Here is a 27,735-nt window from a genome sequence, read left to right as displayed (position 1 = left end):
GGTTATAAACATATTATACAAAACAAATAGTTTTTGTACAATATGTTTACATATTTGTTATAGCAATAAATCTCTTCACAGTCCAGACATACAACTATACAGAATTTAAGTTGGTTGCAATATATCTAACAGGAAGCATTTGTAGATGAGTTTAAACAGAGGTGAAGAAAAGCAAGAGGCCATGATTGGAAGGATGGAATAGGAATACTGGAAACAGCAGAAGACATGGGGATTGGAAAACTGTATAAAATTCTCAGTTTGCTTTCAAAACTTATTTTTTAATCAAATGATTTTCATACCAGCATGAACACATCTCATAAAAATCACAGATTTGTACTATGATACCGATGAAATTTTTCAGCATAACCTTAATAAATAAAGTAATCCAACATTAGAGGAAATACTTATGAATTAAACACGAGTTTACGTAAAGGGAAATGAATACATGGAAAGTACAAATACAATACAATTTGGAGTTATTTTCAGTATTTGCATGTTACACTTATACCATATTTGTACTTTTATAGTGCCATTTTATAGGATCTAAAAGATCTTAACAAAAATTAAGGAATTAAGCTAACATCATTCAAGAAAAGCAGGCATTATCCCCATTTTTCAGATTGTTTAATACACAATGCCTAAATTTATCAAAACAAAACAAAACACTTTTGTAAACTTAAGAGTTAAGGTTGCTAAGTGTAATTCAAGAGAAGACACACTGGAAACACTTGTTTAACAATATTAAAAAGTAGGGAAATCACAAGCTAAGATTAGGTAAACAATCCTGACACTAAAATGTCACATTTCTATTGTATCAGAGAAATTTACTTGTAAATATAGCCTCTGTAATAAACTAAACTAACTGCACTCCTTTTAAAATACCAGTGTAATTTCCTTGACAATGGATTGCTGGGAGGTTTGGAAAAGGAAATAAGCACTTCATTTCCAAGGGGATCACATGACAATTCTATAATCCAACTGAAGTGCCACAGATTTTTAGATAGTGTTTGTGCGCCCCTCTGATACAAGAATATTCCCAAGGTACTAATAATTTGGGAAGCTCCTTCCATCAGGAATGGAAAAAGCATTAATGAGGAAGCATTACAGAAAGCATTACAGAAAGCCACAAAGTACTCAAAAGAATGTGTAATGTACTCCTACTGGCTGCTTTAATTTGAAACCTTTCTTTGTTACGGGTAACAATATGGCATTGCTTTTTTATGTTTGAATTGTAAAGGTCTGTTAAACCTTAAGAAGACACACATTTTTCAGATGTATTGGTCATCCAACCAAGCACAGAAAATTTCAGCCTGAATGATTCAAATTTGACAAAATTACAAGCAACTGAAAACAGGGACTTGTAATGGAAAATGTTTGACAACTTTAACTGCAGGCTTCACTGCCGCCTATCATGAATTTTCAAACTTTTACATAAGCCATAATTCAGATATAAATGACTCAATAACTGAAGACCTTTTTTGTATCAGATTAGAATTGCTGCCATATAAACTTATCAGACCCTACACTTCTGAAAATAAAATTCTGTACAGGTACATTGTTCATTGATCAGTGTGGATGGGTCAGAATAAGTTTTACAGTGGACCACTAGTTGCAATCTCATCTAGGGAATCATAACCAAGTATCTCTGTAATAAACATACTATTTGTACACTTGGAATTTTTTATTCAAAGTAAGAAAGAGGCTAGGAATAGAAGTTGTATTTCACCAGATATGTGGAATCAAGCCCAATTACGTACATGTTTGACCTAAATATACAGCACTACTTTTGCTCTGTATCAGGGACAGTGCTCATGATAATTTAAGTTACTATGCCTTATTGCCCCCAAAGAATTTAAAAATAAGTGACTATATGATCATGTGCTAATCAACAGTGATTTGAAATTTACTAGAGTTAAAGCCTAGTTTTTGCTCAGTCCCAGAACATCTTACTCGGGTTTTGAACATTAAGGTCAAGAGCATTATATTTTATCCTCTTGCATACATTATCAAAATCAGCCTGGGGGGAAGGGGGGGTATGATGTATATAAAGATGTTATTTGATATATAAGAACACTTATGCTACCCACACATTCTAGAATCAGTTTGTTATATAAACAACGCATAGCTGTCCCAAGATAAACCCTCACTGAGCATCATATAATTGTAGCTGGTATGGAGATTGTGTAAGTAATTTAGATGTTCATATATTTGATAAACAGCTCCTAAAGGGCAGAGAGGTCCTTCTGTTTGGGGGCATACAGAACATATTGCCTCAGCAGCAGAGATGGCTTTCAACATGTGACAGGATGAAAAGTATCCTTGGTACCTAAGAATGAAAAAAGTACCCTTTACGCATCCAGCTGGTTCAAAACGCCTAGTGAACACAATCAAGTTCAAAGTTTCAGTCCATTGTCTTCAGAGTCCTCACAGAACTGGCCCCAGATGTTGAAAGAGATTGTTTTAATAAGATCAAAGCATCCTACAAGAACTGTATCGTATTGGAACAATGGACACACTTATTTCAGTTTAATCTAAATCAAAAAGGAGCAGGATTAAACTAAACCAAAATAAACATTTTTAAACCAAATTAAGAATATCGCCATGGGTTTGCACTGATTTAACTAAACCAGCTTATTTCAACCAGAGCAGGTCTGTGTATAGACACGGCCCAAGACCTGGGAGGAGGAAGAACTGACCAAATCGGTTACACAGGCACAGCCTTGTGAGCTCACAACCATTAATCTCAGCAAGGTCTGGGATTCATTCAGTCATTAAGTACTTATCAGTTTAACAGTACAAGGCAGCAGAAGGAAACCTGTTTTTTTTCTTCTTTTCCTCTGACAAGGAGTTCCACAGATTGACTGTGCATTGTGTGAAAAAATATTTCCTTTTGTTTGTTTTAAACCTGCTGACTATTAATTTCATTTGGTGACCCCTAGTTCTTGTGTTATGAGGAGGAGTAAATAACACTTCCTTATTTACTTTCTCTATATCAGTCATGATTTTATAGACCTCTATCATATCCCCCATTAGTTGTCTCTTTTCCAAGCTGAAAAGTTTAATGCTACCGTACATCGTTAGACAAACCAAATTTCAAAGCAATCCAAGTAACTGTCAAGTATCAGGGGGTAGCCGTGTTAGTCTGTATCTACAAAAACAACAAGGAGTCTGGTGGCACCTTAAAGACTAAACAGATTTATTTGGGCATAAGCTTTGGTGGGTAAAAACCTCACTTCCTTCAGATGCATAGAGTGAAAGTTACAGATGCAGGCATGCCTGTGCAGAAAAACACCACATAGAATGGAAAATTTTAGAGTAATGGCTATTTTTGGGGGGATTTGTCTCTGCAACCCCCTAGCTCGAATGACCTCAAATCTGGACTACTAACCTTACCCTGCACACTCCCGCGGTCCACCTAACTTCAAACGAATCCGACTGAGCATACTGATTTTAGAGTACTTAGAAAGGTGACCTTTAAACAAAAGTCATAATGCAAGCTTAAGTATAATGGTGATGCTGCACTGCTATAATAATCTAAAAGCAGCACATGAACAACTCAGGCAAGAAATGAACTCCTACCTTGTGTCATTTCTTGCTCTGGAACCATCGTTCTGCGTGGGACCTTAAATACCAGAAAAAGAAAGACAATGAACTTATTTAGTGTAGACTTCAAGGTAGAAAATAGACTTCAGTGCTCAGATTCATTTCTAATGTTGAGGTTAATTGAAGAGCACCTCCCTATTTGTGAAAGCTTCTTTCACACAAATCTATGTACCAGTCACATTTTAAGCTATTATTACTGAGGAGCACAAGAAAAGAGCATTAATACATTCTTTCCCCTCAAAGGTATAACAACACAGATTCCGAACATTATTCAGCTATTGTGTGATATTGCCAACCACACAAGCTCATCAATCATGATCAATCACTTTTGTTTCCTATCCCCATGACAGACTCAAGCAACCTTCCACTGCCAAACTCCACCTTGTAGAGAGCTATTTTTAAATGTCCTTCTCTCCCTGCTCTCCAGGTGGCAGGATAAGACAGCAGAAAGAAAGCTGCCTTTCTGGAATTTTTCCTTCCTCTGCTTCATGGATTCCTCCCTTGGTGACAACAGGTGTGGGGTTGTTTTTGCTGGGCCAGCTCTCTGGTACTCTCTTAAACTGGGCCCTTTCCCCATCACTCTGTAGGTTATTCAGCGAGAACAGAGGAACCGTTGGCAGCTTTAGCAGTTGGCTACTCTCCAAGCAAAACAGCAGTTCCTGGTGGCCTCAAACAGAACTGTAGCATATCAGCCTAAACTCCAGAGTTCCTTGTAGCTCCTCATTCAACTGCCATGTACAAATCTGGCCCCAAAACACAGCACTTGTGGTACTGTGAGTTGGGGGAGGTTTAGGTTGGATATTAGGAAAAACTTTTTAATTAGGAGGGTGGTGAAGCACTGGAATAGGTTACCTAGGGAGGTGGTGGAATCTCCTTCCTTAGAGGTTTTTATGGTCAGGCTTGACAAAGCCCTGGCTGGGATGATTTAGGGGGATTGGTCCTGCTTTGAGAAGGGGGTTGGACTAGATGACCTCCTGAGATCCCTTCCAACCCTGATATTCTATGATTCTATGAATTGCACATTAGCCTACGTCTGGTTTCCACAGAGGAATATGAAGTTAACCATATGCTCAGATATCATTATGATGGGGACAATATAAAAAAAATCTAGGTAGAAATAAGCACATATGTAAGGTAATATATTAATTTAATCAGATCAAGCAAGCAAGCAATTGTAATTCCAAGAACAGAAAAAACATGACTTTATATATAGAATATTGCAAGTACTTCCCACAACTACATATATATCTATTCCCTTAGAGTGCATAATAAGAATGTATTGGTTACTTTTCCCCCCTCTCAAAAAAATAGCCCTTCATATTTTTGTTTTTATCTTGTTAGTTTCCAGGAATATCTGTATTTTAAACAAATGTTTGCTCCTCTACAGCCTGGCTCTTCCTATTTGATCCTGCAGTGAAGTTATAACACTGAATGTGTAACTTCTTAAGTCATCTGTAGGTCTATGGATTGGGAGATAAGCAGAGGACGACTATTTTTCTTGCAGGATCAGTAGAGGGGGGAGCTTTTATTCAAGGAAAGAGCCAAAATAATAGTGTATCTTGATGCCTATGGGGAGTGGGTGGAAAGTCAAACCTGGGACCTGAGCCTCCACTGCCTGAGATAAAAGACCTGGGTCTGTTAGCTCAAAACCTTTAGTGCATTCAAAAATCTATATGCATGGTCCACCTACTAGAGGGGGACAGAGCACCACAGTCTGTAAACCTGGGTTACAACAGTAAGTAGAAGACAAAGATACTATGCATTTTCATTTATAAAACATTTTTTTTTAAAGTTAGAGGTCTTGATTGATTAATGAGATTCTTTAAACGTAGTAAAGCACGTTAGATATTTGTTTCCTTCTTTCTCCTCCCAGCAAGCCTTTAAGAATAGGATAGCTGAAGTCTGCCAATAACATGAGGTGACTTTCTAAAACATTGGAAAGAATCCTTGATTTTATACTTGACTTGTCTAAAAAGATTGAATAGTTAATACATTGTCTCTATGAAGAACATTAAAGCAAAGTTTGTTTACTCTAATTTGAAGAAAAAAGGAACCTAAATGAAAACTATAATGAAGATTCTCTATCAAGGAATCCATTTCAATTAATCCATTTCACACATGACCAAGGTACAGCTGTGAAGAAGAGCACAAACGAGTACGGAGCAATAACCGGAAGGAATAGCTGCCAAAAACAAGGAGGAAAATTAATGTCAATCGCACCTATTTTAAATGTATTTTTTGCTGAGTTAGGAAAAGGAATGCATGAAATCTCAAGAAGTGTTGAGACCTATTGTTTCCTCTTGTCTTCATTGTTCTAAATCTAGTCTCTAACTTTTCTTAGGAAAGCAGAAATCTCTTTCAGAATTAAGAACTCACCATTAGTCTCATTACTTTGATAGAATGAGCCAGCTAAGTCATAGTTTTATACAGCCCTATATAAAGAGTTTAGAGTCACCAAGTTAATCAAGGTGGACTTGACATTAGAAGACTGTTTTCGCAGATCTATTCCCATGCTATGATACAGATAATGTTTGTACAGTGAAGACCTAACTCTGATAAAGGACTCAAGTGGTATCATGGGCTTCATGTTTACTTACTGTACCAAACATGCTCCACTTAAAAAGTATAATGATTTTTTTTTTGACCGCTAGCCCTGCAAACTGAGACTGGGCTATCCAGCTTATATAGCAATAAAATTTAACACTTGTGAAGTCCATTTTACTACTGACATTGGTGTAACTGTTTGGAACTTAACAGTTCCACTGATGAAGCATAAGTTGGAAGAGATTTCAGCTCACTTAATTGTAGCTGTATAGGTTCTGTAGGATTAAAGGAGTAAAAAAAAATAGAGAATTTATTTCATCACAAAAATGAGAAGATCTGAATCTAAATACACATAGGAAGTAGATCTGCAGAATAAGGTGGTGTCATTTTACAGAGTCTATTAGGGCAGACCCACATTTTAAAAAAGCATCAAAAATTCTGCTAACCTCCAACTCTTAAAACAACATATTAAATACCAGTGTTGGCAGTACAGATACAATTTTTGAACATTTTACTTCATAGTTGCCCAGTATCAAGCTTAGTCATTTATGCTGGTACTTCAGGCTTTATGCTGTTTCTGATATTGTTCCTAGGAGTCTGAAAATAAAAATTAATTTCCCTACCTAATTTTTCCTCTTTCCATTTACAAACATACATTTTTTTTTAACTTAGTGAGTGAATTTAGTGCTCAGGAAAGGGAGAAACTAGAAGCACAAGCTCAAACCAAATGTAGTATACAAAGAGGCTGTGCAAGTTTTCCTGCCTAATTCTATCAACATACCTAAACCATGCACTGCAAATCCCATGCAATTCCAGTCCTTGTCCTTTCTTTAGAAGAAATTCCCACCAGGGCAAGGTATGTGATAACATGATAAATAGGGGAAGGGATGATACCAAAAAACCAAACTTATTTTCACTTGTGACCAAGGAGTCAGGTTTGAGCACAGAAGTCTTCAGAAGTAGTAAGTAAACGTAAAAGGCTAGTTCTCTCTCGGATTTCTTATGATATTTAAATGATACTTGAAATTCATATGACATTTATTGTTCACCTCCTTGTGGTTTTGCAGTAACAGCATCATATGAATTGCCATACTTGCAATTGCCAATGATCCACCTAGTCTGGTGCATCATCTCCGACAGCAACCAATATTGAACTCTTCTGAGGAAAGGATAAACCTTTCATAATGCCCCCATTCCTGCTTTACAGAAGAAATTTTTATCTTATGCTCTCAACCATCAGTGCTGAGAATCCTTATTTTTATTCTAGTGTAACTGCAAATGCTGCTCTTATTCTTTAAGGTTTTTAATCTTAAAAATATTGTATTAAGCTATTTGCCACTGAAGAGGTCAGCAAAACATTGGGAATGCAATTTGTGCTCCCTCTTCTGGCTTTTTAGCAAGCAGTAAAGCATTAAATATTATAGATCCTTCATTAACAGCAGCTCATTTTGAATAATCAGAGACTTTATTTTGAAGTACTCGGTTTGATTTAGGGCTTGTCTACACAGTGGGGTAAGGCAGACTATGGGGTTATGATTTCTAAAGCGCAATTTACTGCACATTAATTGGTCCACATAGACCCTACTGGTGTCCACTAAAGGTTCTCTAGTGCTCTTTAACATCGTACTGTTTGAAACCAGCAAGGTCTACACAGACCAATTAATACCCAGTATGTTAGTATGCTTTAGAAATCATACCCCTGTAGTCAGCATTACCCCATGGTGTAGACAAGCCCTTAGAAACTGAAAGACTTTTAAACAAGACTACAATAACTGTAATGTACAATTATATAAATATTTAAAAGTTGTCTCTGTCTGCAGAATCCAAAAGGCCACACCCTGTGTACTGCAGCACTGTATACCCTTTAGGTAAATTAAAAGAAAAAGTATGATTAGAAATTAAATATGAAAGTGAATAATTCAGTCATTACAGTATTCCTTGTATTTTGCTATTAAATTCAGATTATTTTGCATTACTCCTCTATTTGTAAATGCCACAGATTTACGTATTGATGATGTACAACTACGTTGAAGACTACGTCAGTTAGGAAAGCTGGTGGTTTTGACAGCTGGATAGGCGTATTTTGACATCATGGAAGGTAGTTTGGGATTGTGAGATAAGGTAGCATGGTCCAGAAAACAGGTGCCCAGTATTATTGGTACTGCACTAATATCTAGGAGCCCCAGTCCTGGACCAGGACTCCAGGGTACTATGTACTGAACAAACACACAGAATTTAGGATGAAAGTAAAACACATGGAGGTGGCCTTGTGTTAGAGGTAGGGACCAAAAGATGTGCAAAACCTTCATTATAATATATTTGGGGCTCCTTCTTGAAGAGCTGAGCGAACTATGTAAAAGTACTTTCAAAAATGGGACTGTGAAAATTTAAGATGTGTGACTACTGCCCACAGTGGTGTCTCCTCAGAATTATATTAAGGCAGTTTAGGTCATAGTACGAATATTGCTACACTGATATCACTATTCAAGCTTCTTGATTATGTTCTGGTAGAAAGAGCATACTTGAAAGTGCTCATCTGAACACTGGAATATGCTGTTAGTTCAAAGAGCAGAGTTTAAAAAAGGTCATGGTTAATGCAGTTAAACTGCAGATTGTTATCAGATGCTGAGGGCAGAGTCCATCTGAAGTCTCTATGCAGTACACAGCAGCTCCAACTCAAAGTACTGTGTCAGCTGCTCATTCTTTGAGACCCATTAAAAAAAAATAATAAAAAAAGGAGAACCATAGGGAAAGGCATACATGGATAAAATAGTTAAATGACAAGAAAAGGGCAACTCCAGACACCCAAACAGCTGACTTTATAATCCACACATAAATAAAAAGCTTTGGGAGGAAATAAGAAACCCAAAGTGCCTAAATGGTTAGTACCTAGGAAAAAAACATTCCATTTAATGAAATTCTATAAACATGCAGACACTAGCTGCATAATAAAGTAACTAGCACACTTGGCTATGAGTCCGTAATAATCTGTTCAGCTTTAAAAAAATGAAACAAAGAACAAAGAATTCAGAAAACTGAATGAAACAGATGACACAAAGAAAGGAAAGTCAGACTGAATATTGGAATGAATCTTGAAAAAATATTTTGAAGTCCCATCACTCCTTTTATTCAATTATTTTATGGATCAAATTCAAACTTCAAAAGAAACAGAAAGGTTAATGGAAGAGTTCAGTCTTTACACGAGTGCAATATAAGCGCTGTAAGTAATTATTATAAATAAAATGTTGTACTATCTTCCAGTAAACAGCTTTAGATAAGCAGAGACTACATACCCTATTTACTTGAACAAACACTCACTTCTTATACTTGTGGCATCACCATTAGTTAGGAGCTCAGGATCTACCTGCATCCCATCCAGACAAACAGACAAGTCTCCTATCACCTCTGCTGGTTCTCGGTCACCGACAAGCTGCAATGTCACAACCACCTGCTCCACTAGAAAAAGAAAGTACAGAAAAATTAGAAGCTTCCCTTTACATTAACATATTATACCTCTACCTCGATATAACACTGTCCTCGGGAGCCAAAAAAAAATCTTACCGCGTTATAGGTAAAACCGCGTCATATTGAACTTGCTTTGATCCACCAGAGTGCGCAGGCTCGCCCTCTCCCGGGAGCACTGCTTTACCACATTATACCCGAATTCATGTTATATCGGGTTGCGTTATATCGAGGTAGTGGTGTATTACATTTTATTAAAGAAATTATTATAAATCTACAGGAAAGGATTATAAATAGAATAGCTCTGAATCCCCACAGGAATAATGTTAATAATATTCATGCTTTTTGCAAACAGTCCTCCCAAACCTCCTGTAAATAGGTATTATTCCTTTAAAGATGGGTTTCAGAGTAGCAGCCGTGTTAGTCTGTATCCGCAAAAAGAACAGGAGTACTTGTGGCACCTTAGAGACTAACAAATTTATTAGAGCATAAGCTTTCGTGGACTACAGCCCACTTCTTCGGATGCATATAGAATGGAACCTGTCTGTACTGGGCTAGCTTGATTATCACTTCAAAAGTTTTTTTTTTTCTTACTTAATTGGCCTCTCAGAGTTGGTAAGACAACTCCCACCTGTTCATGCTCTCTGTATGTGTGTATATATATCTCCTCAATATATGTTCCATTCTATATGCATCCGAAGAAGTGGGCTGTAGTCCACGAAAACTTATGCTCTAATAAATTTGTTAGTCTCTAAGGTGCCACAAGTACTCCTGTTCTTTTTAAAGATGGGGAGACTTAAGCAGAACAGTGAAGTGGCTTGAACACAGAGAGAACCAGTATTAGAACAGGGGTCAGAATTCTGGAGTTTCTGGCTGTTTTGTGTTTAGACTACTGGACCACACCTCTCAGAGCTGACCTCCAAAACACCTTTAAGAACCAGAATTCATAATATTCCTCATGAAGTGCATATACAAGTTTTATATACAGACAAGAATATTTATCCAGTCATTGAAAAAATTTACATTTAAAACATGAAGCTTTTCTCTCTTGCATCTACAGAAGGAAGGGAATTTACTTTTACAGGCTGAGCCACTGCATCTAGTCACAATGGAACACAGTTCCGGATAAATATCTTTGCAATATCACAACAGAATATCTGATGTTAAATACAGCAAGAGTCCCTAGGTTAACTTTCTTCCGACTTTAGCAGTGGAATAACACAGCTATCAGGGCACTGGCCTGTTCTGCACTGTTACATGGATACCAAAAAGTCCTGCAATTACAGTACAGACAGTTGAAAGAACCAAAACAAACTATTCTTTGGAAGGCCAGAACAAAATGAAGCCAATGCAAAGGTATGTGCAATAGTAATGTGGATTCTCAGAGGAGGGCTCCTGTAACAGTATTCAATGTGCTTCTCTTTCCAAACAACGTAGAAGGTGCACATATTCAGCTACATAAGACATCTGAGTCTTGTGAAATGATATAGCATCTCACCAATTTAAGCAAGCAAGCAAAAAACACCCTTCACATGCATATTTATGTGTCTAGTGCCAGGAACACGACTCAGACAGCGTTTAACTTTAAAATAATTATCTTCCGTGGCTGTTTTTTTTTTTTATTATTATTATCTAATCTTCAGTTTGATTTTTCACTCCCACATTCCACCTCTTACTCCACACCAATGAGGTGTAAAATACCATGTTTGTAATATCACTATAAAAACAGTGTATTATAAGTAAGACTACACTGCATGATCAGCCAGAATGAAATAAACTTCAAGAGAAAGCTCTGAAATACCATCAGTAGAAAAAAAAGAGCAATTATACTTTAGATATATTGTTTAAATTGTCACATTATTGTTTGTTTGAAACACCTGAAAGGGTTAAACACAGCAACTTGAACAATGCAAGTCTGGCAAATTTCATACAAATAAAGTAATTTTTTTTAGTTACATACTTACGTTTCATATTGTTTGATTTCAATGTCTCATGAATCTCCAGAGTAGCACTACCCAGTAGAATATCAGACTTTAATGTCTGATGGCTCCAGACTCGAAAGTTTAATTTACTGACAGGAGTGACAATTCTGTTGGAAAAAAAACAAACAAACAAACAAACAACACACAGAGAGCAGGACAATGGTGAACACTGCGAAAAGCATCACAACTAAACTGTGATACACATCAGCCTTCATTTAAAAAACAAAGGATATTGAAAATAAAATTGGTAATATTTAACTGATACACCAAACTTCAAAGATTAATAAACATTATAACAGCTTAAAATGCATTAATTTTCTTGTTATGTGGATGACGGGAAAGCAAGATACCAAAGATAAAGAGAAGTCAAAATGGTTACTAAAACTGTTCATGCTTGGGTCAGAAAGTTAAGATTGTTTCTGAGTATAGGAGGCATAGCATCAACTTAATCATGCTTGTGTGAAAATTGACTATTAACTATTACAATTAACACCTAAAATTGCTATAACCAAAATATTAGAGAAAAATATTTCTTTTATTTCACTTTTTTTTTTTTTTTAACTTCATGTAGGTTCAGTTTTACTGATTACCTTGCATGGTCCTCTGTGAACTTTTCATATAGCAAGAGGGGAGAGAATATTTCTTCAGAGAACAAAGCCCTTGTAAAACACTAACATTGGCAAGGGGCCTGCAGGAGACTGTTAGTACTCAAAACTACTTTTAATATTTTGAAAAGTTGACTAGATTTCAAGTGATTTATGTCCCAATGTGCACTGCTGTGAAAATGCAAAGGTCTAAATTGTCACATATTTAGCCCACACTGCTGTGATGAAAGTGAAAGGAACTGGGACTCTATGAAAAGTGGTTGTCATAAACTGATATAGTATTTTGCACTACCATGCTTTTGGCTACAAAATGAAATAAAGTTACCAAGAGAATCCCTTTCTGAGTAATAGTGGGCACCTTCATGAAGGGGTCTTCTCTTGGATATGACAGTGCTATACACTTAACCCTAAATGCACTCCCCCAAAACTCCCAGAAGCAGAGAGAGTGTATTACTTTCACAGCATTCTAAACTTTCTGGCCTTGAAGTATGGGTCTCAAGTTTAGTCCCTAAGGCTAGGTCTACACTACAGGGTGTGTGTGTGTGGGGGGGCGATTTAAGATACGCAAATTCAGCTACACGAATAGCGTAGCTGAATTCGGCGTATCCTATTCGACTTACCCCGCTGTGAGGACGGCGGCAAAATCAACCGCCGCGGCTCCCCCGTCGACAGTGCTTACTCCTCCTGAGGAGGTGGGAGCAAGCGCGTCAATTCGGGGATCAATTTATCTGTCTAGATGAGACGCAATAAATCGATCCCTGAGAGATCAATTTCTACCCACCGATCCAGGCGGGTAGTGTAGACTAGCCCTAAGTAATTCCCCCTGTAGAATATAAATGGTCACTACAGAATCTGCCATGATGTCTAAAGCAACTTGAATGCAATCATAGAATGTAGCAAGCAATTTACCTGTTCACTCTCACCTGTTCCCCTCTCCCTCCCCAAAAGCCTGTTTAGAGCAAAACAAAGGAAATCCACTTTTTAAAGCTTACACAAAAACTGAATAAATCTAGTGGTTCATGAAAAGTGCTAGATTAACAACACTGGAGACAAAAGTTTACCACAGAACAGGTGCAGCACCGAAAGTTTCTCTCACAATGTGCTGCCAATAGGAAAATTTATCTGTGCCTTACCAAATATTTCCTTTCTTGGAGTAATGAGGTCCACAGATCCATGCATTTGGGGGTCTTTGCTCTATGCAGCCCTGGAGGCAGAACAAACCTCTCAACCAATGGCAGGGGAGATGTGACTATCTCTGTGAAACTGCCAGCTGAGACACTTCTATAAGCCTAGGAAATGCCTAACCACTCTATATCAGCAAGGAAAATTAAGCATTAAGATTAAATAGAACAATCTTCCCACAGATCAATGAACAACAAAGTTGAGTGCCAATTAATAATCCCATATCTTTCCTCAATTTACTGCCCATTCAGGGTGGGTTTAATCTGTGGACCTCATTATTTTAAGAAAGGAAATTTTCAGGTAAGGCATGGATACATTTTTCTATGCTTATTTGTAGTGAAATCTAAGATCTACGACACTGGGATTTTCATAGTAGCGTACACTCAGGCTGAGGAGGGAGGAACGATATACATGTGTTATATGTATGTATTTAACACATACATATAAACACATCGGTTATGTGATGTCAAAGAGGGTAACCCTTTCCTAACAGTCACTGGGATATTACAGCAAGGAGCACCCGTCTACCAAAAGGCAGCATCAGACGATGACTGGATTTCCAGCTTGTAGAATTTGGAGAAGGTATGAACAGATGAGCAGCTGGCTGCTTTACAGATTTCCTCATATGAGGCATATGATCTTTTTGACCATAAACTTGCCATAGCTATGAGGGAGTGAGCTCGGTTTTGGAAGATGAAGTTATGCTTTTTGCTCTGCGTGCTTCTGATATACAATAGTTTAGCCACCTGGAAATGAAAGATTTTGAAGCCTTCTTTCCCTTTTGACACCAGATGATAAAGCAATAAACAAAAGCATTTGCCTTTCTGAACTGAGCTGTGCAGTGGATATGTTACTTGGAACATCCACAGAGTTCTCAAAGTATACCACAGTTTCTCTTTGGGGTGAGATGGAGCTGGGCAGAAGGATGGAAGGATAATTTCTTGTGTTTTATGACCCTGGAATCACTCTTTGGGAATAAAGGGCAGGGTCAGTTCTGAGTACTACTTTATCTTTATGGAAGGCGCAGTATTGAGTTTCCAGGAAAAGAACTCCCAAATCAGGTACCCCGTGAACTGACATGGTTGCTATCAAAAAGGCTACCTTAATGGCTAGAAAGTAATGAGACACCTTCATGAGTGGCTCAAATGGAGGGCCTCAATTGGCACTGAGAACCAGGTTAAAATCCCATGAAATAACTCTGTGCTCCTCTTCAAGAGGATGTAGAAGAGATGCTGCTCTCAAATAAAAAAAAAAAGTTTGGGCACCTGGGTAAGATGAAATCTACTACCTGCCTACTGCACTAAGGATGCTAGACAAAGCAGCACCTTGAGGTTTGAATTTCGGAACTGCAAGGACTCACCTAAGTCCATCCTGAAGAGAATCGATGGAGACACATCATGTAGGGGTGAGACCCCTTGTCCTGGCAGCAAGGGATAGAGCTCAACCATGCTCTTGAATTCATTGAGTTAGGTTTCTTTCCAGAAAATAAAAGTGTGCATTTTACCAGTCATGGACAACCTTTTTGACTTAAGAATCTCCATTCAAGAGCCAGGCAGCTAGGCTTAGACTGTCTGGATTCAGATACATGATTGGCCCTTGTAATATCAGATCCCATCCAGATGGAAAAAGTATGGGAGGTTTCCATGCCGTGTTGAGGAGGTCTGAGAACCAAAGCCTCCTTGCCCCATACAGGGCTATCAGAACTACCAGTGCTGCATCTCACAAAAATGCTACAGATGATCAGGAGAGGGGAGGGGAGGCCAAGAAGAGAAGACACAGAAACCTTGTGATTTAAGTGGGAGGCAAACAGATCTGTTGCTAGAAGATCAAATTCTATCACCAGGAGATGAAATGCCTCTGGGTATACATCCAATTCTAAATTATCTAATTTCTGCATGCTGAGCCAGTTGGCCATATGATTCTTTTTCCCTTGGATGAGAAGGGAGTGAATTGGCTGCAGATTCTCTCCTCTCCAAGTCATCAAGAGATAAGCTTCTCTTTGACCGGCAGTAGTCCTTGTTCTGCTATATCTGTTGATGTATGAATGGGTGAGGTGTTGCCTGTTATGATGAGCACAGGAGGGAGTCCAGATATGGGAGCAGAGATTTGACACCATATTGGATTGCCATGAGCTTTCACCAGTTTATACTGTGCTCATTCTTTTATTTGGACCACATATCTTGATCTCGCATGAGCACCCCATCTCTGCAGGCCTGCATCTGTGGTGGTAACTGTTCTATTGGGAAGCCCAACTTGAATTTGCTTGGACTCATTCACCATCTGAATTACTTTCTCTCCAGCGGGATTTGCGAGACAGACATCCCTCAGTGAAGGTAAGAGATAGTTCAGGGAGATATAAGAGGAAGCTCTGTAGTGGCCTCATGTGAGCACTGGCCCACTAAGAATGTCTTTTCAAGAAACCATTGAAGTGTACGAATGGATACATCCCTTGAGTGGTTGATGGTTTTGATAAGACTCCTCAGCTTCCTCCATCTTTCCTGCAACACAAAAACTTTGTGGAGGACATTGTCTGTCTCCACTCTATGACGGGGAATCTGCTGAGACTATGTTAACTGACTCAGTCTGCAGCATCCTTATTGTCAGGGTGGTGCTATCCATAACCCTAGTTTTGGATAAGGCTCAGATAAGGAATTTGACCAGGAAGAGGAAGACATTTAAATCGATCCTCTCCTGGCTGAGAGCTGCTATTAACACTACCAGCACTTTTGTAAACAGGTGAGGTAAACATACTTCTGGGCTGTTGCTAAACCAAAGGACAAGGACCTGTACTAGTAGTGTTGTGCTTCAAAAACAAAACATAGGTGCCTCTGTGAAACTGTAATTGAGCTCTGAGAGAGGCATTCTTCATGAAGTTCCCTTTGCTGATGGTGGCCAATACGGATTTCAAGATCTCCATATTGAATTTTGATTTCTTCCTTGATCTATTGAGATATTTAGGGTCAAAAACTGTCCTATGGCCTTCTGAAATTTTTTAGTTTTGGGGAGATGGGGGGAGGAGGTAGGGAAGGAGACTAGGCCCAGTTTGGAATAAAGGCCTTGTTTCCTCTGTAGGGGGCCTGATTCTATTAATTCCATTAATAGGATAACAAGGAAAGCTATCTGCGTGCCCCTACTCCTCCCTCTAACTCAGGGAGAAGCCCTTAGGCCATTTCAATTTTTTTTTCTTTTTAGGTTGAGAGGGGCCATACTTGAATACTGTCCACCAACGTTATATTTATGTATTTAATATGGTTACCTAACGTCCCCTGATCGTCTCAGTCCCCTCTTTCAATCATGAAAACTATGCCTGCCTTTACTTGGCTACCTGTGAAGGTCGATATAGTTAGGTGGCCACTCTTTCAGATAAAAATCTCTCCCAGTTAGAAACTATGAGTCCCTGACCACCAGAAAAATAGGCACATTTATCTCAAGTAGTGACACCAGGATAAATTTTGACTGGTGCACGTTAAGGAACCTTCTGGCCTTATGAATGGAGGGGAGGGGGGGAGGAGGAGGAGAGAGGACAGAGATAAATAAAGAGTGGGTCAAGAGACCCTTACTACCTGCTGGTTCTTTCCCATTTGTGTTGCTATCCCTCCCTACCCTCCAAAGCCACTTGCTAGAGGGGAGGAAGTGGACAGGCACTGTAACCTGCTACAGAATCTAGGAACAATAACCTGGACATTAGGGCATGGTAACCCACAGCAACCGAGAATGACAACTTGATACTTTCCCAGTCTTTTACGAGTGGGAGGAAAACCCTATCCCACTATTACTTTCTCAGAGGAATATGTGGAAGCTATAGCTTGACTAGGGCATCTGTAGACCTTTAAGTTTAAATTTACCAAACTCTGTATACCCATACCTGAAAGAGTCTGCTTGGGTGTTTTGCCTACATATATATTTTAATACTTGATTCTCTAACTTTGCTTTGGACTGCTGGCCTTCCTCCCATAAGGAGGGAGAATTCCCTTTGTGATGGTGTGTGCGTTAGAGGCCTGATCTTTTCGGCATTGTTCTGTCACACTCCACACTTTTTCCTCCTAACCTCTGTAAAATACTTTGACATTGTTTCTACTGCTAAAACCCACATGTGAATCCTGACTACTACACTCATTTTCCTGGTACTCACCTATCCCGTCCAGTCCATTCAAAAAACACCACAGCTATAAAATAAATAAGGTCTACCTATCCTGCTACTCATCACCCCTCCCCCTTAATTCCATCAATTGTTTATACTTTGTTCCACTTCACGTTCAGTCTTCTCTTCTCCAGCAAGGCTCTACTATGCTACCTGTCTTCTTCAGGCATTGTCTACCATAAGAAAATTAAGACCCAGAATTCTGCACCAAGGCTCCTCTACCAGCATCGGCAATGGTGGAGGCTGACGTGTAGAGAGAACTTGGCTATTTTTATGTATTTGCAGTATGGTAGCACAGAAGCCCCAACTGATATTGCTAGGCACTGTATAAAGTGTTTCCAGCCTAAATAAAATTTTACCATCATATCCTCTAACCTGCTCTGCAACCTCCTACATTGCTGAATTATGGGGCCTATATTTGCTGGTATAGATAACCCCCATAACACCACCAATATCACAGTGCTAACGTGGTTTCGGAATCTCAAATGCTATTTCCACATAATCTGATTATGTCCTACACTCTGCCTAAGCCTCTGTTCTCTTTCTCCTCCTCCCACTTACGTTTTTTTCTTCACATTGCCACCTAGATCTGGAACACTCTCTGTTACATTATGTAAGACTAATACGTAGCTGTTATATAGCACTTTTCATAAGTAATTCTCAAAATGCTTTATAAAAGAGGTGATATTTATTCAAGCAACTCTGCTCTCCTCCAAATGTCTCCTTTCAAGTTAACTTTTCATTCACTAATCTCTGTGGGTGGAGCGAGGGGAAAAAAAAAAAAAAAAAAAAAGAGGTAGGCTACCCGGCCAAAGCAGTATTCACTTCCTTATACTTCCTGCAGTCTAACATAGTTTTTCGTCGTCCTTTCTGCCCACTACTGCCTGATGTCATTTTTGCTGTGTTATTGGTCTGACGTAGACTAATTTCTTAGAGGAAGGGACATGCTCTTTTTATAGGTCTTTACAACACTATGAACACCTCAATATAAATTCCAGCTCATGTGGTCATGCCTTAACTTTTTACTGATTCCAATCACATTCTACTGAAATGACAGCAGCATAGAAGATCTTTAGAGGAAGGGTTAAGTAACATTAAAATACTATCAGCTTATTTTGGGCTCTTTTCTCCCCTAAGGTATCATGGAAGAAAACAATAGGAACAATTAAACTGCACACATTTCTATTAGTTTTAGAACGTCCAAGGAGAAAAAAAAGTCATTTGTGGCTACCACAGCAAACTGGTAGCTAGAGCTGACCAGAAAAACACCTTTTCATCAGTATTTGTCAATTCATTGGAATCTAAACGTTTCACAAAGACTGTTTGATGTTGACAAAATTCTGACAGGATCCAGCAGAATTATGGAAAGAAAACTGTCTGGTTTCCTGCAAAGTTGCCTGCCTGGTTCCTTGGCAGCCTGCCTTGTGGGGGCCCAACATCCTGGAAGCACCACCACCCAGGTCCTCAGCAGCCCAGGCTCCCAGAGACCACAGCTTTGGGGCAGCCCACCAGGTGGACTACCAGAGAACTGGGAACCCCAGGGTTTCCAGGGTCCACAGCTCTGGGACAGTCCACCAAGCAGACTGCTCAGGGCTCCATTTCCTTTCACAGATAGTTTAGAGATTTTTGGTTTTCATTCCAAATTGGAACTAAACCAAACTCTGAAATATCAAAAACTTCCACAAAACAGATTATTTATTCTCTTCCCGGCTCTACCAGCAGTCTTAGTTTACAACGCAAGTACAGTGGATCTGCATACAATGTAGACTGAACAGGGCCAATGTGCAGAAAATGCTCATGTATTGATGTGTGTTGGGTGGCAGACCTGGAGAGTGAAAATACTTTGTATCTTATATTTTAAAAAGCGGGTTGTCAAGATTAATAAACAAAAAACAGATTCTGCTATACAACTGGCTCCTGCAATCTTAGTGTTTTAATGTATATAAAACATACAGGTCTTGTTCTCTTAAGAATGGCTCTTCAGTGCTGCGGTACAAACCAAATAAAGAGAAGAAGTTAACTTTGCATCCTGAGTCAGGCACAGGTATGGAATATTCTCTCACTAACCAGGGTGTTCTCAGGTTCTCTAAAGGGGACTTATAATGCAATATTTCTGGAACATAAGTGCTACCAGAAGTACTAACAGCTGCATACAATTTCAGTTGATTCCAATGTTCCATATGATGCATTCTGGAGCATTTCTAGAGAACTGGATTTCAAGAAAGATAAAGAAGTTCTCTTTTGCGGGTATACAAGGAATTTCACACTTGCATTGGAGGTTGGATCTGTGCAAGTAGGAGTTACCAAAAAGCATGCTCTAAAATATAACCTGCTAGATAACTAATAATATGACACAATGAATAGCTGTGTCTTGAAACCAGAGTCCAGAATTTTGAGATGACAACCCCCACACGCCTGGTAAATATGTACTGAACAAGTGAGCATGGGATAGTGTCAGCTCTATCACAGATTTTCCTTACTTTTCATGTCAAAAAGCAGCTTTATTTGCATATCATATGTGCTAATATGGAATATATTTCTGTGTTAACACTGCATCCCTTCCATGCCACATAAGTTAACACACAGCATTTACATAAATGCTTCATACTATAGCAGCCGTATTACAGTACCACCTTTTTCTTTAAATATGAAAAACACTGGTTTTGTCATATTGTGTTGTAACACAGAGCGCAGTTTAGAAATGATTCTTGACATTAATTGCCTATAACGTAATAATTACTAAATTTCATATATTGATCTATAAAGTAAAAACAGCTCCAAACCTACACTGTAAGATATTGCTTCCACTTCGGACTATTTGTATTGTTGCATTTTTCTGTCTTCTTTGACTGTCCATCTACTGAGACTTCCACATAAGGGCTAGGTCCAAACCATTTATTTTTATTTTCTTTTAATTTTGCTGAGATAACTGTTAAAAAAAGGGGGGAAAACAATTAATATTTTATTCTATTCAATAAGCTATCAGTTAAAAATGCACTTTGAAAACTAGCTGCATTCCTGTAACAAACTAATTTGTTAAAAATGCATACAACCTTGTTCTCCTTAGTATAGAAAGTAGCTATGGCTGTAATAACCTAAAATACATTGACATATAATACAGCTCAAATAAAATAAACCCCACAAGACTACTGCACAAGAATTATCTTTACCTTGAACTAGATTCACTATTATGACATATCACACTTTTGTGCACTGTGATTTCAAATCAAAGAAGAATTTGATGCAGACACTGGATTTGAAGAATTCAGCTAGTCTGAGAGCAGAAAGTTCAGTGCTCCAACACTAGCTGAGTATATGAAAGTCTTCTCACACTAACACTGCTAGAAGGTTACAACTGACCTCCAGGAAGCTAACGTGTTTGGTGTCTCCAGCACATACTAGTTATGGAGGTGCATGTTGCCCTCTTCAAAGAGGCTGCAATGTTGAGACCCTGCCTCATACTACCGCTGCCTGCCTTGATTCAGCCTACACTTTCTGGATAAGATGGCACATGTAATTGCTTAGGAGGACTACAGTAAAGATTTCACCAGTGCATTTTAAATGCACATCCAAAAAGAGTTTTGCACTAACTTTTACCAGTCTGTTTACACATTATTAAACACTTTTTTGGCTTGTCAGTTTCCTTATAACATTATTAGATATGCATATGTGTACAATGCCAATCTCTTTAGAGGCAATTTGACTTGAAGACCTGTATGCGCTCAGGAACAGATGAATTCACGTTATCTGCAAATTCATTACCTGAACATCTAAATTTCCTCTAGTATGTTACTAGGACAATGGCTCTTGGTTAGCCAAAGGTCAGAGGGGTCCCTTAAAGTTTGAAATAAGACATGTGAAATCTTCTATATAGGAAACTTTATAATCAGAATCCTTAAGTGTTTAAACTCTGCAACATTTAGTAGCTGTGCAGCATCCTGGCAGCAGCAACCCATATTTATCCTTGATTATTCAAAGGAAATTAATGTCACCCCATGGCATTCAGATAAAAAATGGTTACTTATCTGTACTGTATCTGTTGTTCTGCAAGATGTGATGCTATCAGGGACCGTGGTTCTTGAACCCTGGTCCACTGGGGTCTTTGGAGCCAGCAGGTTCCAACCTGCTACCAAAATGTGCTAACTTTTGGCAAAATAGGAGCTGAACTCAGACCGAGGACCTCAATCCTGGAAGCTGATTGGCAGAATGTTGGGAGTCCCTGTTTAAACTCGGAACAGGAAGTTGTCCATGCAACTGGAATCCACCTTGCTCTGGACTATGTGCCTTGTACTTCCTGCTCCTGCTCCCCTGCCTTGACTTCCTGGTATCCTGACTTGGCCTGACTCTGGTTATCAATCCATGTTTCCGCTCTCAAGTTTGTCTCCTGCTTCTGATCTCCTGGTATCTGACCCGGCCAGACTCCTGCTCTGACCACTAAGTCAGACTGTCCATGTTCTGGTTGTGACAAATGCAGATGTGTATTCCATGTAGGAGTGAGCACACTCAGCACACCAAAGCTGGAGAACTTTGCCTGGCAGTACCAGTAAGGGTGTGGCTTACACCCTGTGGCCCTAGCCCCTACCCTGGCTTTGTAAGGACCACGCCACCCCAACCCTGTGTAGTCAAGATGTCTGTTCCCTCTGTGTGCCGCCCCAGGCCCTGTGTTCCCTCTGTGTGCCACCCCAGGCCCTCTTCCTACTACACCCCCGTCAGTTCCTTCACACTGAATTTCAAAAGTGCAGACAGGATGGAGGATGGGCTGTGAAATAACATGTCTAGGTCACATCTTGAAGAATAACCATTACAGACAGATATGTAACTTTTTTTTTTTTAAACCTCTGAGTAGATGCAGCCATGTATTCCATGTAGGTGACTCACAATCAGGAAGTGGGGCTTGGAATCTATTTTAAAAAGGACTACAGGATTGCCTTCCCAAAGTTTGCATCTGATTTGGATGCAGTAGTAATGGCATAATGGTTTGTAAACCTAGGTGCGGAGGACCAAGTGGCAGCCCGGCAAATGTCCAGCATAGGAACATCACTAAGGGTTGGTATACACTAGCTCTTACTTTGTTATAACTTACTTTGCTCAGGGGTGTGAATAATCTATGCACTTGAATGACATAAGTTACACTGACCTAAGCGCTGGCATGGACAGCGCTATGTCACCAGGAGAGCTTTTCTCGACGATATAGCTACCACCTCTCTCAGAGGTGGAGTTACTATGCCAACGGGAGAGCTCTCTCCCATCATCCTCACCAGACACGCTACAGCAGCACAGCTCTAGCACTTCCAGATTAGCCCTTAGAAATGGCATCGACGTTGCCTTGGCCTCTGTGGAATGAGCTCACACCCTTGAGGAGACACAATCTGAGCTACTTCATATGCTGTCATGATATAGGAAGTTATCCACCTGGAGGCTGTCTGTGAAAAAGCTACTTGCCCCTTCATTCGGTCCACATATGAAACAAATAGACGAGAAGAACAACAGAAAGATTATATTCAGGTAAAAAGCTAAACATCGCCTGACAGCCAACGTGTGAAGATGCTGCTCATCTGGGGTTGAATGCGTTTTAGAAAAGAACACTGGTAGATAAATAACTCGATTCAAGTGAAACTGAGAAGCCACTTTAGATAAAAACTTAGGGTGTGGCTGAAGGGTTACTTTGTCTCTGGAAAATTGCATGTAAAAGAGGCTCTGCCATCAAAGCCAGCAACACTCTCACTCTCCTTGCACATGTTATCACTACAAGGAAAACAGTTTTCTGACACAGAAGGGAGAAAGAAGTAGTAGTCAGAGGCTCGTACACAGGTCCCATAAAAGCTGCTAAAGCAGTATTAAGGTCCCACAAAGGAACCAGTTCCTAAATCAACAGGTAGAGACAAGCATTTCCCTTTCAAGACCCTCACCACCCTGCAGTTCGAACACACTGACTTCCCATGGATAGGTGGATCAAATACCAAAAATCACTTCCAGGTGCACTGTCGATGAACTAAGTGCAAGACCAGCAGACTGAAGGCGTCACAGGTAGTCCAAGATGTCCTGGATAGAAGCCATCTTTGTTTGAACTCACCGAGCTAACAATCACAATCACATTGACAACCACTTCCACTTGGCCAAATAGACCACTCTAGTGCAGGGCTTCCTACTACTAAGCAAGATTTGCCGGATCACCTCCAAACATCGTTCCTCCATCTCATCTAATCATGCAGGATCCATGCTATGAGATGCAGGGAGCTGAGCGCTGGATGCAAAATCTGATCGATGCTGAGTCAGGAGGTTGGGGTGAAAAGGAAGAGATATGGGAGGCTGAACTGACAAGGTGAAGAGGTCAAAGAACCAATATTGTCTCAAGTATCAGAGGGGTAGCCGTGTTAGTCTGTATCCACAAAAACAACAAGGAGTCTGGTGGCACCTTAAAGACTAACAGATTTATTTGGGCATAAGCTTTCGTGTGTAAAAAACCACTTCTTCAAATGCAAGTGGTCTTTTTACCCACGAAAGCTTATGACCAAATAAATCTGTTAGTCTTTAAGGTGCCACCGGATTCCTCGTTAACATTGTCTCAGCCACACTGGAGCAATGAGAATCAACTTGGCACAATCCAATTTCATCTTGAGAAGGACTGCGGGATGACTGGAACTGGAGGAAGAGCATACGGAGTGCCGTTTCCCAGCTCCAGTGAAAAGCATCCGTCAGGGAGCCCGGACTGAGATTCCCTCAAGAGCAAAGGAGATGGCATTTATTGATGTCTCTTGTGGTGAAGAGGTCAATCTTCAGGATGCTCCAAACCGTAAAGATGGACTGCAGGACATTGGACTTCAGAGACCACTTGTGATTCAGGGACAAGTTTTTACTGAGGTGACATACCAGGTGATTCTGGAACCCTGGTAAATAATCCGCCACAGGGGTAATGTTTCCCCCGATGCAAAGTGTGCATTTCATCCTCCTCTCGTAACTAATCCACCTAAAAGATAACAGCTTTCTGTAATAGCTACAAGATAGTTAGCTCAAATGACAGAGGTCTATTCTGTTGCTCTAAAAGATTCCAGTCCCTGAATCTGACGCATGCTCTTTAGGGCTTGTGAAAGAGTAGCAAAATAGCCAATACCTCATTCAGGACAGTGCTGGCATCCTACAAAAAAGAAGTGCTGGAACACAGGGCAGTGGGAGGACCCGGGAAGGAGCACAGGGAAGCTTGGAGAAAGGCAGGGGCAGCAGATAAGCTGGGAGAGGCCAGGGGAAAAGGAGGTGACTCCGCACAAAACCCATCCTGTCCCTGGCTCCTGCTCCCCATGGGAGGCTCCACTGTCCAGAAAGCCCCACTACCCTGCTCCTGACATAGCCTGGCTCCAGTTCTGCCCAGGGCTTCCAGCCCTCTTGGTTATAGCTGTAGCATTCCTGGCTTCCTCCACGCTGACCCACTGCCACCTAAGCCTGGCACAGACACCTGCCGGCTCTGATGATGCTCTGCCGCTGGGGAGAGAAAGGAAACACGTGGCCTAGGATCAGCAGAAATATTGGAACTAGGGCTGTCAAGTGATTAAAAAAATTAATCACACTGTTAATAGGATACCATTTATTTAAATAGTTTTGGATGTTTTCTACATTTTCAAATAAACTGATTTGAATTACAACACAGAATATAAAGTGTGCAGTGATCACTTATTTATTTTTGATTACAAATGTTTGCACTGTAAAAAACAAAACACATAGTATTTTTCAATTCACCTAATACAAGTACATTATTGCAATCTCTATCATTAAAGCTGAACTTACAAATGTAGAATTATGTACAAAAACTAACTGCATTCAAAAATAAAACACTAGAGCCTATAAGTCCACTCAGTTCTACTTTTGGTTCAGCCAATTGCTCAGACAAACAAATTTGTTTACATTGCAGGACATAATGCTGCCCACTTCTTGTTTACAATATTACCTGAAAGTGAGAACAGACATTTGCATGGCACTGCTGTAGCAGGTGTCGCAAGACATTTATGTCCCTTCATGCTTCAACCACCATTCCAGAGGACATGCGTCCATACTGATAACTGGTTCTGCTCAATAACCATCCAAAGCATTGCGGACCGACGCATGTTCATTTTCATCATCTGAGTCAATCAGATGCCACCAGCAGATTTTCTTTTTTTGGTGGTTTGGGTTCTATAGTTTCTGCATCGGAGTGTTGCTCTTTTAAGACTTGTGAAAGAATGCTCTACACCTCGTCCCTCTCAGACTTTGGAAGGCACTTCAGATTCTTAAACCTTGTGTCAAGTGCTGTAGCTATCTTTAGAAATCTCACATTGGTACCTTCTTTGCGTTTTGTCAAATCTGCTGTGAAAGTGTTCTTAAAACGAACAATATGTGCTGGGTCATCATCTGAGACTGCTGTAACATTAAATATATGGCAGAATGCGGGTAAAACAGAGCAGGAGACGTACAATTCTCCCCCAAGGAGTTTAGTCGCAAATTTAATTAACACCTTTTTTTAATGAGAATCATCAGCATGGAAGCATGTCCTCTGGAATGGTGGCCGAAGCATGAAGGGGCATATGAATGTTTAGCATATCTGGCACGTAAAGACCTTGAAATGCACTCAACAGTGCCTGTTCTCACTGTCAGGTGACATTGTAAACAAGAAGCGGGCAGCTTTATCTCCCGTAAATGTAAAAAAACTTGTTTGTCTTAGCGATTGGCTGAACAAGAAGTAGGACTGAGTGGACCTGTTGGTGCTAAAGTTTTACATTGTTTTGTTTTTGAGTGCAGTTATGTAACCAAAAAATAAATCTACATTTGTAAATTGCACTTTCACGATAAAGAGATTACACTACAGTACTTGTATGAGGTGAATTGAAACATACTATTTCTTTTGTCTATCATTTTTACAGTGCAAATATTTGTAATAAAAAAATAAAGTGAGCATTGTCTACTTTGTATATTGGGTTGTAATTGAAATCAATATATTTGAAAATGTAGAAAACATCCAAAAATATTTTATAAATTTTAATTGGTATTCCATTGTTTAACAGTACAATTAAAACTGATCACAATTAATTTTTTTTAATCGCGATTAATTTTGAGTTATCACGCGAGTTAACTGCAATTAATCGAAAGCCTTAATTGAAACACAATTTTAACTCCTAAAAAGGTGCTGGAATGGTTTTCTGGGGCATTCTGGCACAACTAGAGCACTGATTCAGGGAAGAAATCTTTCCTTCCTCCTTGAGGCATGGAGGAACAATGAAGAAACCTACCTGGATACATCAGTTATAGCCAACTATTGCCCAGTGTCAAACATTCCATTCCTGAGCAAGCTCATTGAGAAGCTAATCAAAGGCCAACTTCAAGATCATCTAATTGAAGCCAATATCCTAGACCTAACAATCTGGATTCAGGTCTGGACAAGGAACTGAAATTGCTTTAGTAGCACTGATGGATGATCTCCTGATGTCAGTGGCTAGAGGGCAGATATTCATTCTCATTCTCCTGAACCTCTCAGCAGCATTTGACACTCTCAACCATACAATACGGGTTAATATAATAAAATGGGTCAAATCCTTCATGGAGGGACACACTCAATGAGTAATAATGGGAAACCGCCTCTTCACTAGCAGACCCCTTTACTATGGAGTCCTACACAAGGATCAAATCTCTCTCTGGTTCTATTCAACAGCTACAGGCAGCCAGCAATATGCAATGACACACAGCTCTACCTATCCAGAACCACATATGACCATACTACTGTCACCAAGATGGCCCAATTCTTGGACAAGATCAGCTTGATGATGAACAGCAGCTGATTAACGCTGAACCCAGCAATTGGAGAAGTGGTACTGGGAGGCAGAGGAAAGCATTTTGAAGAGTTTGCAGCTACAGTGCAGTCTCCTTTGGTTGAAAGTACACGCCCACAATTGGTCAATTCAATCCACCATTAGGAATACTCTTGGATTCCTCCCGGATGCAAAGCTTTCACATAGAAAGCATTACTCGTGAATGCTGCTATCATATCTGGTTGGCGAGGAGCATCCCATCCTGGCAAATGATGGTTTGACCTCAGCCTGATCTCAGACCATTGTCACTTCTTAGCTGGACTACAGCAATACAGTAAGGCTGAGCCTGATCTTCAGCACTTAGGAAACTCCTAATACAGAACACTGCAACCCATCTCAGCAACACAAGCTACCATAATCCTAGCAAACCTGTCCTCTGCTCTCTA

General features: G+C 39.7%; 1 protein-coding gene across 5 annotated transcripts in view; it reads right to left on the bottom strand.

The window, feature by feature from the left end:
- Nucleotides 1–27,735, bottom strand: part of ITCH (itchy E3 ubiquitin protein ligase) — a 126,306-nt gene that overhangs the window by 42,179 nt on the left and 56,392 nt on the right. For 4 of the 5 annotated variants that reach the window (XM_065565727.1, XM_065565728.1, XM_065565725.1 and 1 more), the window contains 4 exons: nucleotides 20,307–20,448; nucleotides 11,574–11,698; nucleotides 9,466–9,603; nucleotides 3,580–3,622 (listed from right to left, as the gene is read on the bottom strand). In XM_065565727.1, the coding sequence (XP_065421799.1) occupies nucleotides 3,580–3,622; nucleotides 9,466–9,603; nucleotides 11,574–11,698; nucleotides 20,307–20,448 (448 nt within the window). The remainder of the gene's footprint in view (nucleotides 1–3,579; nucleotides 3,623–9,465; nucleotides 9,604–11,573; nucleotides 11,699–20,306; nucleotides 20,449–27,735) is intronic. The other variant, XM_065565729.1, reaches the window with a different exon arrangement.

Source organism: Chrysemys picta, chromosome 13 (assembly GCF_011386835.1).
Source record: "Chrysemys picta bellii isolate R12L10 chromosome 13, ASM1138683v2, whole genome shotgun sequence".
Lineage (NCBI taxonomy): Eukaryota > Metazoa > Chordata > Testudines > Emydidae > Chrysemys > Chrysemys picta.
The sequence above is the reverse complement of the archived record's forward strand: the minus strand, read 5'-3'. Positions and strand labels throughout refer to the sequence as shown.